General features: G+C 34.5%; 1 protein-coding gene, 1 non-coding gene and 1 pseudogene across 2 annotated transcripts in view; 2 read left to right on the forward strand and 1 right to left on the reverse strand.

The window, feature by feature from the left end:
* SLC30A5 (solute carrier family 30 member 5) overlaps nt 1-14862 on the forward strand; it is a 35019-nt gene extending 20157 nt beyond the window's left edge. The window contains exons 6-16 of the mRNA XM_037132804.2: nt 1801-1888; nt 3010-3086; nt 3329-3499; nt 4015-4303; nt 4474-4682; nt 5391-5548; nt 6413-6542; nt 10084-10285; nt 11169-11395; nt 13229-13357; nt 14413-14862. Of these exons, the coding sequence (XP_036988699.2) occupies nt 1801-1888; nt 3010-3086; nt 3329-3499; nt 4015-4303; nt 4474-4682; nt 5391-5548; nt 6413-6542; nt 10084-10285; nt 11169-11395; nt 13229-13357; nt 14413-14583 (1851 nt within the window). The 3' untranslated portion in view covers nt 14584-14862. The remainder of the gene's footprint in view (nt 1-1800; nt 1889-3009; nt 3087-3328; nt 3500-4014; nt 4304-4473; nt 4683-5390; nt 5549-6412; nt 6543-10083; nt 10286-11168; nt 11396-13228; nt 13358-14412) is intronic.
* Nucleotides 805-1465, reverse strand: LOC119039987 (ORM1-like protein 1; annotated as a pseudogene).
* On the forward strand, nt 8711-8893 carry LOC119040001 (U2 spliceosomal RNA). Its single transcript, XR_005080770.2, has one exon. It is a non-coding gene; the product is annotated as a U2 spliceosomal RNA (small nuclear RNA).
* Nucleotides 14863-15407: the final 545 nt, after the last annotated feature.

Here is a 15407-nt window from a genome sequence, read left to right on the forward strand (position 1 = left end):
AATAAATTATTTTCTGAAATAGTGTAGTAGCCTTGTGTCTGCAAAGACAGCAAAACCCACTTTGTTTCGAAATTAGAAGGCTGACTCAGGCTGCTTGTAAGATGCCAAGATGCCTAGCTATCTTCTCTAGCTAGTCATGAAAGTGGACGTTCATAAACTCAGTAACTTTATAAATGTAAAAATGATCTGATCCATCAACACACAATGTTGAGGCAACAAAATGAAAAAAATAACATTCATAAGGTAGAAATTGGTTTTTATAGAACAAGATGGTACATATATCCTTTTATGTAACACAAGAGGAATATATATGTAATAAAAGCAATCTACAATAAACTTGTAAAGAGATGATTTTGATTTACGTATAAGTCAGCTTAAGCTAACCATGACTGAATGATTGGAAAGTTTTTTCTCCTAAAATAATAACCATTCATTATAAGCTAAGCTGGTCTTAATTTCTTACAAATCTCCTATTTCCTTGGATTTATCTACTACACCCTCACTTTATAACCATTTAATTTATAAGCTGGGCCTTCCCAGTCTGCCTATAAAGCCTCACCAGAAATATACCAGATGCATTAAACACAGGCATCCTCTAGTAAAGATCTGCACGTCAAAACAGCAAATGAAGAACCAGCAATAGGCTCTCCAGTGTAAATACCTCTTATTTCAAACCATCATAGAAACAGTGCAATTTACTAACCACTCCTTCGTTACAGGCAACTCAGTAGCTATAAAAATTTTTCTTCAGTTTCAAAACCTTTCAATACTTGTTAATTCCAAAGATCCAAACACTATGTAGCTGTGGCATTTTGGGGATTAGCACTCAGGAGAGAAGCTGTGTTTAGGATGAAGTGAGTTTGATCATAGTTCATATAGAAACTTGCCAGAAAAATAGGATTATTGGAAAAATTGTGGAAAACTTCCATGAAGATGTAAATTGTACTCCATAATCCAGTTGTTCCCAAGGAGTTAGGAGCCTGCCTTGCTTTTCCCTCGTCAGTAGTCTCAAAAGGTGTTCCTTTTACAGCATGCAAATACAGATACAAATCTAGAGTATGTATAACATTTGTTAAGTTTCAAGCAACAGGAACACTGAAGAAGGGAATACTAAGTAAGACAGTATGAAGCAAGCCAACTCCCAATGCCACTCCCAATGTGAGCCACATACCCCAGCTGTTCATTACCCTGGTATTTGGATTCACCTTGCTGTGGGCAACTCCAACATTCATGTTTGCTCCACCGCCCCCACTCCTGGCGGCCGACTCAGAGGAAGACCTGCTTGGCAGCCAGGGTATCTCCTCAAGACCAAATCACTTTGCTGATTTTCTTGACATGCCCTCTAAGTTCTTTTCCCTAGAAGAGTGATAACTGGGATATTATTGTAAATTAACTGTCTTTTTTACCACCTACATATTGTAGAATAAAATAAGTTCTTACTAACTACTCTTTACCTACTTGGACTTTTCAATCAGAAGCAAAGTAACATTGACAAAGATAATTCTTCAAACAAGGACCATGTACGTATGGTAGCAACATGGCTAGCCATGTTAAGTAGGCAATGGAAGTTGTCATTATTATGTGTCTTAAATACCCTTAAAATATCCTGCAGAATTTATTAAAACTCTTTACTTTTTTATCTTATTGTTAATACTGTAAAGTTATATTGTAAGGGCTCTAATGTCATGTTGTCTTTAAGTGTTTATTCGCAAAAAATTTTTTCTTTAGCATTTGTATAATTGTAGTTCTAAAAATCAATTCTTGAAAAAGCCATTCTTAGATTATTCTTTTCATTTTCAGACAAGAGGGGCCGCTTTTTTCATTATTGCTGTGATCTGCCTATTGCTTTTCGACAATGATGATCTCATGGCTAAAATGGCTGAACACCGTATCCTTTTGCAGTAGATCAGAGTTATTCAGAATTGTAGAAAAATAGAAGAAGACTCATAGAATGGGAAATGGAGTGAGTGACTGAACTAAACTGTCAGAAATTTAGGAACAGCTAAAGTATTTTAGGTTATCCTTGTGCAAAAAAAAAGATTTGCTACTCAAAAAAATTAATCTATTTGTTCCCTTGTAATTTATATGATTGTTTTAGAAGTCAGTGGCAGTTATTAATATGAGCTTTTTTTGAGATTAAATGAAAAATATTTAGTGTATTTTTACCAGAAAAAAAGTTCAAATTCCTTGATTTCATATTCACTCTCTTGCTCTAAATTATTATTTTCAACTAAGCCCCTACTCTTTTCTTATGTAAACCCAACTTTCTAGTCAAGTATGTCTATCTGTTTTTCTCTACAGATATAACTTGTTCTTTCTTATCATACATCTTTCATTGCCTACTCCATCTAATAAATTCAGAACACCATTTTTGCTCACTGCCCAAAAACTTCTTAGTTATCTCATATAAATTTACTTTGTTACAATGAAAGAGGGTGCCATGACTTTGAAAAACCACAGATTGCTTGTGAAAACTCCAGAATAACTGGAAAAACTCCAGCTTTTCTCCCCTCCCCCACAACCCCTGCGTGCGCACACACAGACACACACACACACACACACTCATTTGTTTTTTTCTTGTGTTGCTGAGGGTTATGTGGTCAATGACTTAGAAACAGACTTAGGACTGATTTTAGATGTCATTCTGAAAGAACAACCTTAATTCCATTTGATAGGAGTAGTCCATGGAGGGTCCTTGCTCTTATCCCTTTGTTCTTTATGTATACTCATGTCTTTCAGAAGTACTAAAATTTAACAACTATATCTTAAGTACTATTATAATTGTTTTAGAGACAAAAAAAGGAATGCAGACCATCGAACTTATTAATCATACCACAAAATTAAATTTTCAGTTCTGTTTTTAAGGAAAACTTTATTGAGGGCAGTTAGGTTTTAGGCCCCCACACTAGTCTGTAGTCAATCTAAAATAATGTACCAAAAATTCCAGGAGGACTTCAGGGTTCCGTGAGTTAATATTTGCTATTTTTTCCTTGACTTCAACTCACTTAGCTGAAGGACGTCATGACAGTGCTCTAACTCACATGCTTTACACAGCTATTACCTTCTTAGGTGTGGCTGATCACAAGGTATGTTCTTTTCTTTGTTGCTAATGTAATCAAAAGATTCTGAAAAGTTATAGCAACTATACTTATAAGAGTATGTTTAGGATAAGTTACCAATAATTTACAGTACTGCCTGCCATTTAAGTAGTTTAGGAATTTGGCATATGGAAAAACATACTAGTTCATTTCTTCAAATATTATGTATTTAAGGATTGGATATTGGGCTGTGTATATTTCTAATGAGACTTATCTAATTTTACTCATAGGGTGGAGTATTATTGCTCGTACTGGCTTTGTGTTGTAAAGTGGGTTTTCATACAGCTTCCAGAAAGCTCTCTATAGATGTTGGTGGAGCCAAACGTCTTCAGGCTTTATCCCATCTTGTTTCTGTGCTTCTCTTGTGCCCTTGGGTCATTGTTCTTTCCATGACAACTGAGGTAAGTAAGAACGATCAGGATTTATTGGTAATAAGAAAAATGAATTGCTATTTTAAATTTTACTTTGGTACATTGTATTTTATTTCCATTTGAGGTTGCAAATGGCCTAAATTATCTTTGCTTTTTTTCTTTGTAGTTTTTGATAATTTTTTAGTTAGTTGTATTGTTTATAGAAAAATCAAATCAAGTACCATTACATTTATATATCCTTCCTATGCCTATGACTCAAAGGAATCAGTCGAAACAGTTTATTATCTACTATGTGTTAGGCACAAGGATTATGGATCACATAGTATTTATAAAATGAATAAACCATGCTTTTGTTTTTCATATTTTGGGGAATGTTGGAGAAATGTGCCAATATCTTATAGCTCATATATTTTGGCATTTTACAAATTGTATTGAATCATGAGAATATTTGTTTATAGGTAAAGGGATTAACTTAAACATCTTAAAAGATATGAACTTTATACCTATGTGATATTGACAAAAAAAATTTTTTTTTTAATTTTTAGAGTAAAGTCGAGTCTTGGTTTTCTCTTATTATGCCTTTCACTACGGTTATCTTCTTTGTCATGATCCTGGATTTCTATGTCGATTCCATTTGTTCAGTCAAAATGGAAGTTTCCAAATGTGCCCGCTATGGATCCTTCCCCATTTTTATTAGTGCTCTACTTTTTGGAAATTTTTGGACACATCCAATAACAGACCAGCTGCGGGCTATGAACAGAGCAGCACACCAGGAGAGCACTGAACACGTCCTGTCTGGAGGAGTGGTAGTGAGCGCTATATTCTTCATTTTGTGTAAGCGTTTTTCTCCTTAGCAAACTTCTTATGGATTCTGATGTTTACATCATTTACTTGATTTGGGAATGTGTTCACTGTTTGCATTCAGTGCTGACAGATACTGTGTTGGTTTTCAGTAGCTTAAACTTTTAAACTTTCATAATATTCCTTTTTTTCTCTCCTTTTAGCTGCTAACATCTTATCATCTCCCTCTAAGAGAGGACAGAAAGGTACCCTAATTGGATATTCTCCTGAAGGAACACCTCTTTATAACTTCATGGGTGATGCTTTTCAGCATAGCTCCCAGTCGATCCCTAGGTTTATTAAGGAATCACTAAAACAAATTCTTGAGGAGAATGACTCTAGGCAGATCTTTTACTTCTTGTGTTTGAATCTGGTAAGATGTTTAAATATTAGTGGCATATCTTAAAAGCTTAATCTTCTAATTTTTACAATTCTGTTATAATTTTAGTAATTCCCAAATTTCTTTGTAATTACAAATGGGCTAAAATTACATTTTCTCTAAGTAGTAGAAAGATTACAGGATCATATTCAGACTACTTAAGCAAACAATTTTTTTTACTGATTTTAGAGAGAGTTAGGGAGAGAGAGAGAGACAGGGAGACAGACATCAATTTGTTGTTTCACTTATTTATGCATTCATTGTTTGATAATTGTATGTGCCCTGACTGGGAATTGAACCAGCAACCTTGGCATATCAGGACAAAGCTCTAACTAACTGAGCTATCCAGCAAGGGCTTAAGCAAACAATTTTTGAAGCATTAGAAACATTGGCTTAATGTGGTGTTTCCAGCCAATAAATATAGTAGTTCTAGGGATTTTAACTCTCTCCTGTTAAATAGTTTATGAGATGGACGTGTCTGAATGGCCTGGTTTCTTAAAATTTATATGAAATACAGTTTTAGTAGAAGGGCCAGTTAAATAACTAAGGAGGCAGTTATATCTTCAAGTAAGGATTGGGTATAATTATGGTTATAATTTGGGCTAGTTGGGTTAAAATCCTCATGACTAAATCTGGTAAGTCTCTCTTGAAACTGTATTTCCCAACATACTCCCTTATTTTTTCCTTTTTAACATATTTTAGCTTTTTACCTTTGTGGAATTATTCTATGGAGTGTTGACCAATAGTCTGGGTCTGATCTCAGATGGATTTCACATGCTCTTTGACTGCTCTGCTTTAGTCATGGGACTTTTTGCTGCCCTGATGAGTAGATGGAAAGCAACTCGGATTTTCTCATATGGGTAGGTACACTGACTGTTGTCAAGGTAAGGTACTACAGTGAAAGTCTTAAGTGTAAATTCCATCCTAGAGAATAAAATTTTATTGTTCTTAATGCAAATAGTTTTTCAGTTTTATTTTTTTCATTTGAACTAGATAAGAAGAAATGGACTAAATATTGAATAAATACTGACTGACAGTAAACTCAAGATTTTACTCACTGACAAATCTCTCTTACAGGCAGATAGCAAAAATTAGTTAAATATCAAACTGTTTGCTCAACCTGTTTCTTGCAATGGAATGTATATGATCATTCACGTCTTTGTTGTTAGAAAGAGTATCCAAAAATGAAGGGGCTGTACGTGAAATACCCTTTTATTAAGTGAGTAATTCGGTTTAACAAACATTAGAATCCCCTATTCATCCAAGGTATTTTGATAAGACCTACTCTAAATAGATTAATAAATTCAGTTCTTATTTTCAGCTGTTTATATTTGAAAGATCATTGAGCAAAAAATACAAATGATTCTGGTAAAGAGCAGATTCTATGTGCTGTGACAGACATACAGAGCACATTAAGGGCTTAATGGAGAAATAACTTTTTGCTAAGAAATTAGAAAGGCTGTGTGTAGAAGAGGGAACACTTATATACTGATAAATATATAAAATTTCAACAAACAAACAAAACAATTTTTTCAACAAACAGATATAAGCCCAGAAAGTACTTTGGAACATGTTAGTATGATGTTAAAAATCTTGGTAATTTTCTAATCGTGCTATTTATGTATTGAAAATTTGGACTTGTTTCCTCATTTGCAAAGTCATAATGTTACACTTTTAAAATAGTTATCATTTTCCTTTTCTGAAAATATATTCTACATTTTTAGGTATGGTCGAATAGAAATTCTCTCTGGATTTATTAATGGACTTTTCCTAATGGTAATAGCCTTTTTTGTGTTTATGGAGTCAGTGGCTAGATTAATTGATCCTCCGGAATTAGACACACACATGCTAACAGTAAGTCTTTATTTTTCTATTTGAATTTCTGAGTGCACTCATACAGTTTTTTTCATGCTAAAGTATTACTGTTTGTAGTTACTCATCTATGAAAGTTTTATTTCACTTTTTATTTAAATTGGCATAACTCCCTCTCTTGTTATCTACTCTTAGAAATTTTTTCCCCCCTCAGGCTGTGATGGGGCTCCGGGAGCCTGGCTGGTCCTTAGCAAACACACCATTCCCTGGTAAACATCCTTCTGCTCTACCCTCTACTGCCCTAGGGAAGACCCATCTTTTTTCACTCCGCCCCCTGGGCTGCTGAGATAACTCTTCTGGGCCCCACCCCCCTTCAAATTACCTTTCTCTCCTCTTCCACCCTCCAGGTCCCAGAGGCTTCACTGGTAATGGGGTATAATTATTTGAATGTAATTTCTTTTTTTCCTGACTCTTAGAATTAATCCTTTTCTCTAATATTTTAGTAGTCAAAATACACATTCTAAAATGTGTATAACATTCTAAAACATACAAATTTCTTTCTTACATCTGTCTCACAAACAGACTTATTAAATGTTTTTGTTTGAAGGTGTGTTCTTAAATACTTAAAGAAATTTGTTAGAAATAGAATCAGAAAAGTACTATTTTTAAAGCTTTACTTCATAGATTATACTGCTATGGCAACTTTTAATGTCCTGCCTATACCTTCAGACCTACCTTTACATTTGCTGTTTCTTGTAGTTTGGCCTTCCCTTCCCTTACTTCTAAAATTCAACCCTCTCAAGACTGCTTCTATGTCTCCTCTGGTGGCATACTTTCCCTTATCTCTCTCTTTTCTCCTCAAAGTTCATTAGATTTCTCTTTCTCAACATTCCCATTCTATCTCGTGCATTCCTCCTTCAGCAACACTGAGTTATAACTTGTTTAATTTGTCATTCTTCCACAATTAAGATGTGAAATGTCTTCAAGACCTGAATTGTACATCATTAACTCTTTAAGTGCTAGCACCTGGTTTGTAGGAACTCAGCAATTAATGGGTGAATGACTCAAAGCAGTTATGAGTCTTGTTGGTGGGAGTATATATTAGTAAAATGATTTTGGATTACATTTTGGAAATTATTGTGCATTATAAATGCTCATGTCTTTGCCCTTTAATATTTAATACAGAAATATTCACACAAGTGTGTAGAGGTGCAAAGATACCACTGTTTATAATGGGGAGAACAATGGCCATCAATGAAAGGACTAGTTTTTTAATTTTTTCATTCATAAAATACTATACAGCTATTAAAAAGAATGAAGTATACATATAAATACTGGTGTGAAAAATACAAGATGTACTAAGTGAAAAAAATTACAAAACAATATTAAAATGCAGTCCCATTCTTGGTTTAAAAAGGTGTGTATATATGTACATTAGTATGTTCATAGAAAAATGTACCATTCTCTTAGGAGTGACTAACTTTTGGCAGTATAATTTATTGGGCGCTTTCATTTTCTACATTATTTTGTTTTTTATGATAAGTTATATAAAAATGAAATAAGTATTTCTCAGTAGAAGAGAAGTATTTATAAAGTATAAGATCTCAGCCCTGGCTGGTGTAGCTCAGTGGATTGAGCACGGGCCTGCGAACCAGACAATTGAGGTTCAATTCCCAGTCAGGGCACATGCCAGGGTTGCAGGCAGGTTCCCTGCAGGCCAGTTCCCAGCAGGGGACGCAGGAAAGGCAACCATACATTGATGTTTCTCTCCCTCTCTCCTTCCCTTCCCCTCTAAAGGTAAATAAATAAAATCTTTAAAAAAAAAAAGTATAGTATCTCTTTAAACAGTATTTGGTTTCATTCAAAATTCATTAACCTTCTTCAAGCTCATAAAGCTAACCGAAATTTTTAAATCTGATAGACAAATGGTCTGGGTCACAGGAAGATGTAAATAAGCTTCTTCATATGTGTTTACTAAAGTAAATCTCTCCTCTTACTACTTTTGAAAATTAATTAAAATAATCACTTCTCAGCCTTTTTTTTTTTAGATTTTATTTATTTATCTTTAGAGGGGAAGGAGAAAGGGAGAGAAACATCAATGTATGGTTGCCTCTAGTGAGTCCCCTGCTGGGAACTGGCCTGCAGGGAACCAGCCTGCAACCCAGGCATGTGCCCTGCCTGGGAATCAAACCGCTGAGCTACACCAGCCAGGCACTTCTCAGCCTTTTGGCTCAGATCAAGTATAGTATCTGTTCTTACCAGTTTAATATCTGATATGTCCTCTATCTGAGGACATTATTAAATGGATTTTTGGAGCTGGGAGATGGAGCTTGCTCCATCCACTCTGCATATCAACCCAGTGTTGCAGTACTTCTGGGAATGGTGCATCAGAGAAAAAAGAAAAATAATTAAAATTATCTCTCCCCCTTATTTGGGGGGTGGGGAGAGAAATAGCCATTGCTTGCCTCTCAGGCCCTCAACCAGGGACCTGGCCTGCAGCCTAGGGATGTGCCCTGACCAGGAATTGAACTGGCAGCCTTTTGGTTTGCAGAACATACATCCAGCCCCATGAACCACACTAGTCAAGGCTATATGTTCTTTTTATAAAACAAATGGATTTCTCAGAAGGAAAAACTATAGACATCTATAAATTAAATAACATCCTGAGCAATTCAAAATTATTTTCTAAGAGGATAATCAATGGTAAATAACCTAATTTATCCTTTGGAGTATTATGTGTCATCATCAGATTAAGATAATTACATTCACTCTAATTAAACACATTCACTGTTGGTGTTTTTTGTGTGTGTGTGTGTTTTTAAGAGCTCTGGCTGGTATGGCTCAGTGGATTGAGTGCCAGCCTGTGAACCAAACAGTCGCTGGTTCAGTCCCCAGTCAGGTCACATGCCTGGGTTGCAGGCCAAGTCCCCAGTGGGTCACGTGAGAGGCAATCACACATTGATGTTTCTCTCCCTCTCTTTCTCCCACCCTTTACCTCTAAAAATAAATTTTAAAAATCTTTTAAATAAATAAATAGAGATTACTATTAATGTTTGCTTTTTCATTGTACCTGTTTTTTATTTTGGGAAATTTTACTATAAGATTCAGTAGACTATATTTATTTGGAATCCACTAGTTAGTAAATTATAATCATGACTTTATAAACTATTGAAATTTACCTAGTAATTTACCTCTCTTAGAGGGAGATGATAAGATGTTATTAAACAACATTCCTGGTATAACGTATACTTGCTCTAGTAAGTAGTATTTTCATACTCTTTTTTTAATAAAAGAAAACTTAAGCATCATTTATGTATTTGTAAGTCATGAACCAAGTACATATTCTTAATCATTTAATTAAAACAATTTCAAATCCTTCTACTTGTCAGTACTTTGGTATGTTTTCTAAACTTTTGGTAAATATTCTAAACTTTTTTAAAGTATGGATTTACTTAATGAGGTTTTACTATGAATGCTTTTAAAACTGTAAACAGAAAGACATATATAGCTATACACTAACTTTTAAGTAACATTTATTTTTTAAATTACAAATTTAAAGGTTTTCTTTTCTCCCTTTTGCTAGCCAGTCTCAGTCGGAGGACTGATAGTAAACCTTATTGGTATCTGTGCCTTTAGCCATGCCCATAACCATACCCATGGAGTTTCTCAAGGAAGCTGCCACTCATCTGATCACAGCCATGCACACCACATGCATGGACACGGTGACCATGGGCACAATCATAGCCATGGATCTGCAGGTGGAGGCATGAATGCTAACATGAGGGGTGAGTCCTTGCCAAATATTGGCATACCTTTCAGCCATGTTGTGAATTGACACTGTTTATGTGTATTAAGTATTGGGCTTCTGATATAATTTTATTCTGGAGAAACAATCTGTGGCTAAGAAAAGGAGTATGGGACCCTGCCTGGCATAGCGCAATGGATTGAGTGCGGGCTGTGAACTACATGATCATGGTTCGATTTCCAGTCAGGGCACATGCCTGGGTTGCAGGCCAGTTCCAGGCAGGGGACTCACAAGAAGCAACCATATATTGATGTTTCTCTCCTTTTCTCCTTCCCTTCCTCTCTAAAGATAAATAAATAAAATCTTTCCAAAATTTTTTTTAAAGTAGTATGAAATCATCTATCTGCTGTGGAAAATGCTCATGTTTATTCATAAATGTAAATTGCTGTAATTATAGAGTCCTTTTCATCATATGACAGTTGCATAAATATTATCTGCAAGGGAAACACCGAGTATGCTATTATGAACTTTCATTATAAAAGAACCAGAAGATTTTTATTGTACTGTAAAAAAAAATGGGGGAAATATTTATCACTCGCTATATTGAATTATTTATCCTGTGTTTAATATAAGTATTTGGGTAATGTTAGGATTGGCTCATGCACAATTTCTAGGAAGCTTCCCCGTATAAACCACACCACCATAAAACCCACCACACTGTTGTATATTGGTCCATATCCTTACCTTTTTACCACTCATCTGTGAATTACTTGAGGGTAGTGACAGTGTTTTAGTCATTTTGAAGTACCAGCCCCTAGCAGTGATGGGTGCCTAGTAGGTACCCAGTAATATTTACAGAATGGATAAAAGAACTAAATTAGATGTAAATTAATTTTTAATGTCTTTATATATTTTACTTCTAGGTGTATTTCTACATGTTTTGGCAGACACACTGGGCAGTATTGGTGTGATCGTATCCACAATTCTCATAGAGCAGTTCGGATGGTTCATTGCTGATCCTCTCTGTTCTCTTTTTATTGCTATATTAATATTTCTCAGTGTCGTTCCATTGATTAAAGATGCCTGTCAGGTTCTACTTCTGAGACTGCCACCAGAATATGAAAAAGAATTACATCTTGCCTTAGAAAAGGTACTGTGTGTCATTTCTTCTCACTGTTTTTTCCCTTTTAAAATAGCATTTGAAATTAAGTTGACCTAACAAGAAATGTGCAAGATATAAATGAAGAAAATAGTTTTATTTAAAGATCATAAAATAGGGACTGGATAAATTGAGAAAGACATTTTCCTGGATGGGAAACTATATTGTGAAGATGCTGATATTCTTTCATTTAAATCACAGTGCAGTCATCTCTCATTTGGACTTCGTTTTTGTTTTGGGGGAGGATAGATCATCCACTATTACTTGGAAGCTTATTTGGAAGAGTTAATGCTTGAGAATAAACAAAAAATGCATAAATTTACAGAATTAACTAATTAATTAGAAGGATCCTATCCTGTCATTATAAAGTTACAAAATTAACAGAACTAATAATGGTTTTGTTCTTGAGCAAGAATAAACACACAGATTAATTCTGATTTTAAAAATCAGAAACAGGCCCAGGAACTTATGAACCTCAGAATATACCAAAGATGACAATTCAGATCAATGGGGGGAAAAGGGTTGGCCTAATTAACATTTCTACGTGGCGGAAAAGAAAAGCTATATATATATCTATACCACACCATATAAAGATATATTTCCAACCCTGACAGGTATGTGACTCAGTTGGATAAACAGGCAGTTCATAGTTTTTTCTGTGAATTAGAAAAACAGAATGTTTTTCAGCTTGTGGTTTGCCATATCATATTAAAGCAATTAGATCTGCTGATGAAAAGTTAGCATGTAGAATATTTAAGGTATAGCACCTTAACCCACTATTTTCATAAATAAGCATGTTTTTCTCATCATCTCAAAATTAGTGAATATACATCTTACTAAAAAACATTTTCATTTCAAAATAATACTTATTACAGAAAATACCAAAATATAGTAGAAAAAAGGAGGATCTCATATAATTCTTCTACCTAGAAAGAAACACTTTTAAAAATTATTTTTCTGTATAAAAGTATGTTAAAAATAAGAGTGGCAATTACAAAAATAGCTATTTGTACTGCTTTCTAAATTTTTCTCATTCAATTATGTCATGCTGATAAATATTCGAATATATTTTTAATGACAAGGGTAGTCTCTATTTAACCAGCTCTCAATTGTTGATCATAGATATCTTTCAAATGTGTAATAACAAATAATTTGCAAATGTGTATATCAGTTTAAAGAAAGCTCAGTGGATTGAGCGTGGGCCTGCAAACCAAAAGATCGCAGTTCGATTTCCAGTCAGGCCACATGCCTGGGTTGCAGGCCAGTTCCCAGCAGGGCATACACGAGAGGCAACCATACACTGATATTTCTCTCCTTCCCTCCTTCCCTTCCCCTCTAAAGATAAATAAATAAAATCTTAAAAAAAAAAAAAAAGAAGAGAGAAAAGAGCAGTAAACAGTAAGACACAATAAAAAGAAAGAAAGAAAGAGAGAGAGAAAGAAAGAGAAAGAAAGAAGGGGGGAGGGGAGGAAGAAAAAGAAAGAAAACCATGTAGTTTATTGAACATATCCACTGTTCAGTGTTGGCAGAGTACATCTTAGATAGATGATAACTGATGTGCAACTGTTGGTTGCAGAGACACCTGTACTTCCTGTTCAGTTACCTTCCTTGGCATCATTACTAAATCAAAATATTTTTGGCACCCTTACCTAAGACCTTAAGCTAGTTGACTCTTCTATTCTATTCCTTTCTCACTTCTGGGCTCTCCTTGTTATCTTTTTTAAAAATTATCTTAGTAGTGGTTCCTGGACCAAAAACCTGCTTTGTTTTAAGTAAGTTATAACCTTTAAATCCATTTATATCACCTCTCCTTTTATTTGACAGATACAGAAAATTGAAGGATTAATATCATACCGAGACCCTCATTTTTGGCGTCATTCTGCCAGTATTGTGGCAGGAACAATTCATATACAGGTGACAGCTGATGTGCTGGAACAAAGAATAGTACAGCAGGTAATAATCTTTTGTTTTTATAGTAATTTCAGTTGAGGTAATTCATGCACAAAATGCATACATTGTAACTCACATAGTTCAATAGTAATTCAGTTGTTTAAAAACATCAGTTTTTCAGCTAAAGATAACATTTCTTTCCATCTAGGTTTTTTTATATACAAAACTGGTTAAAGTAAAATCAAGTTTTATTATTTAGAGGATCAACTTAAGTTAATGTAAAATAAAATTGATTTATGATCCACCTTGATTCCCAGTAGATTGTCAAGAAATAAGTTATTATAAAAGTCGCCCAAAATTAATAATAATAATAATGTTGGTAGGGTATGTGCATATGCTGTGGTTGGAGATAGGAATCAAAATAGTCCCTGTATTCCCGTCCTAGACATTCTGAATTGGAAACAGTAGCTGTTTTCCTATACTACTTTGAATGTGAGATCAGAATTTACTGGTTGCCTAAAAGCCTACTGAACATTCGGCCATATACATAATAAACACTATTTTGAGGATTTATCTCTGCCTATCTGTAGCTATTAAAAAAATGGGATATCAGCCCTGGCTGGTGTGGCTTAGAGGATTGAGTGCCGGCCTGCAAACCATAGGGTTGCCAGCTGGATTTCCACAGGGCACATGCCTGGGTTGCAGGCCAGGTCCCCTGTAGGGGCACTCGAGAGACAAGCACAAATTGATGTTTCTGTCCCTCACTTTCTCCCTCCCTTCCTCTCTCTAAAAGTAAAATGGAAAAAAAAATTTTTTTTTAAATGGGTATCAGGCCCTGGCTGGTGTAGCTCAGTGGATTGAATGCGGGCCTGTGAACCAAAGGATTGTGGTTCGATTCCCAGTCAGGGCACATGCCTAGGTTGCAGGCCAGTTCCCAGCGGGGGACACATGAGAGGCAACCATACATCGATATATCTCTCCCTCTCTCCTTCCCTTCCCCTCTAAAGATAAATAAATAAAAATAATAATAATAAAAAATAAAAAATGAGTATCAGTTAAGATATGTGTATTAAATGCATTAATCTAAATGCTTTAAAATGTATGAATTTTTATAACAGGTTACAGGAATACTTAAAGATGCTGGAGTAAACAATTTAACAATTCAAGTGGAAAAAGAAGCATACTTTCAACATATGTCTGGCCTAAGTACTGGATTTCATGATGTCCTGGCTATGACAAAACAAATGGAGTCCATGAAATACTACAAAGATGGTACTTACATCATGTGAGATAACCCAGGAGTGTGAATAATGGAGATTAAATGACCAAGTATTTATAATGTTGCCAGAAGGAAGAAAATTGCACACAGTTGTACAGAAACCTTTTGCCATATTTGAAAGAAAATGTTTAATATTCCCTACTATTGGATCAAGGAATATTTCTTAAAAGAAATTTAAATACAAAATGAAGCATTCATTGTTCAAGAAAAGTCATCATTTAAATTATGTGTATAATAAGAATTTGAGTAAACATGATATATCACATCATCTTTGAAAATCAATATATAATGATGGAATCAAGTGAAGACCAAAATTATTTCTGTGTTTACTTTTCTGTTGGAAAGCATCTCCATTGTAAATAATCTATTTACATGTTTATTACAAAGACCTGGATGAAAAATTTTTAGTCAATTTTTTGCATAGCCCTAGATAAAATAGGAATAAAAGTTCTATATTTATGGATTTTCTGTAAATAAAACTAGTTTCTAATTATAACTTAAATTCATTAAGTAAAATCTTTATTGCCACTTTAAATGTGAAGTAAATTATTTGGGAAAACTTCAACCACTGGTATGAGACAAGCAGTGAGAATAGGAAAGTATAACATTACAGGTTTTGATGTATTACAAAAAGCAACCACTGTGTAAATAAATTTTTTTACTTTTGGTAATTGTTGCAAATGAATAATTACTTTATTAGGGTAAAGAACTTATACTAAGTTTTGTCCGTGTTATTCATTCACTTGTCTTCTGCTTCTAAAGTGGAATATTCCATTTATTATGCATCTGGCATTCATAATTGCTTACTAAGCTGGTATCCAAGCAATGCTAGGC

The sequence above is a fragment of the Artibeus jamaicensis genome, unplaced genomic scaffold, assembly GCF_021234435.1.
Source record: "Artibeus jamaicensis isolate MK-2021 breed Jamaican fruit bat unplaced genomic scaffold, CSHL_Jam_final scaffold_369, whole genome shotgun sequence".
NCBI lineage: Eukaryota > Metazoa > Chordata > Mammalia > Chiroptera > Phyllostomidae > Artibeus > Artibeus jamaicensis.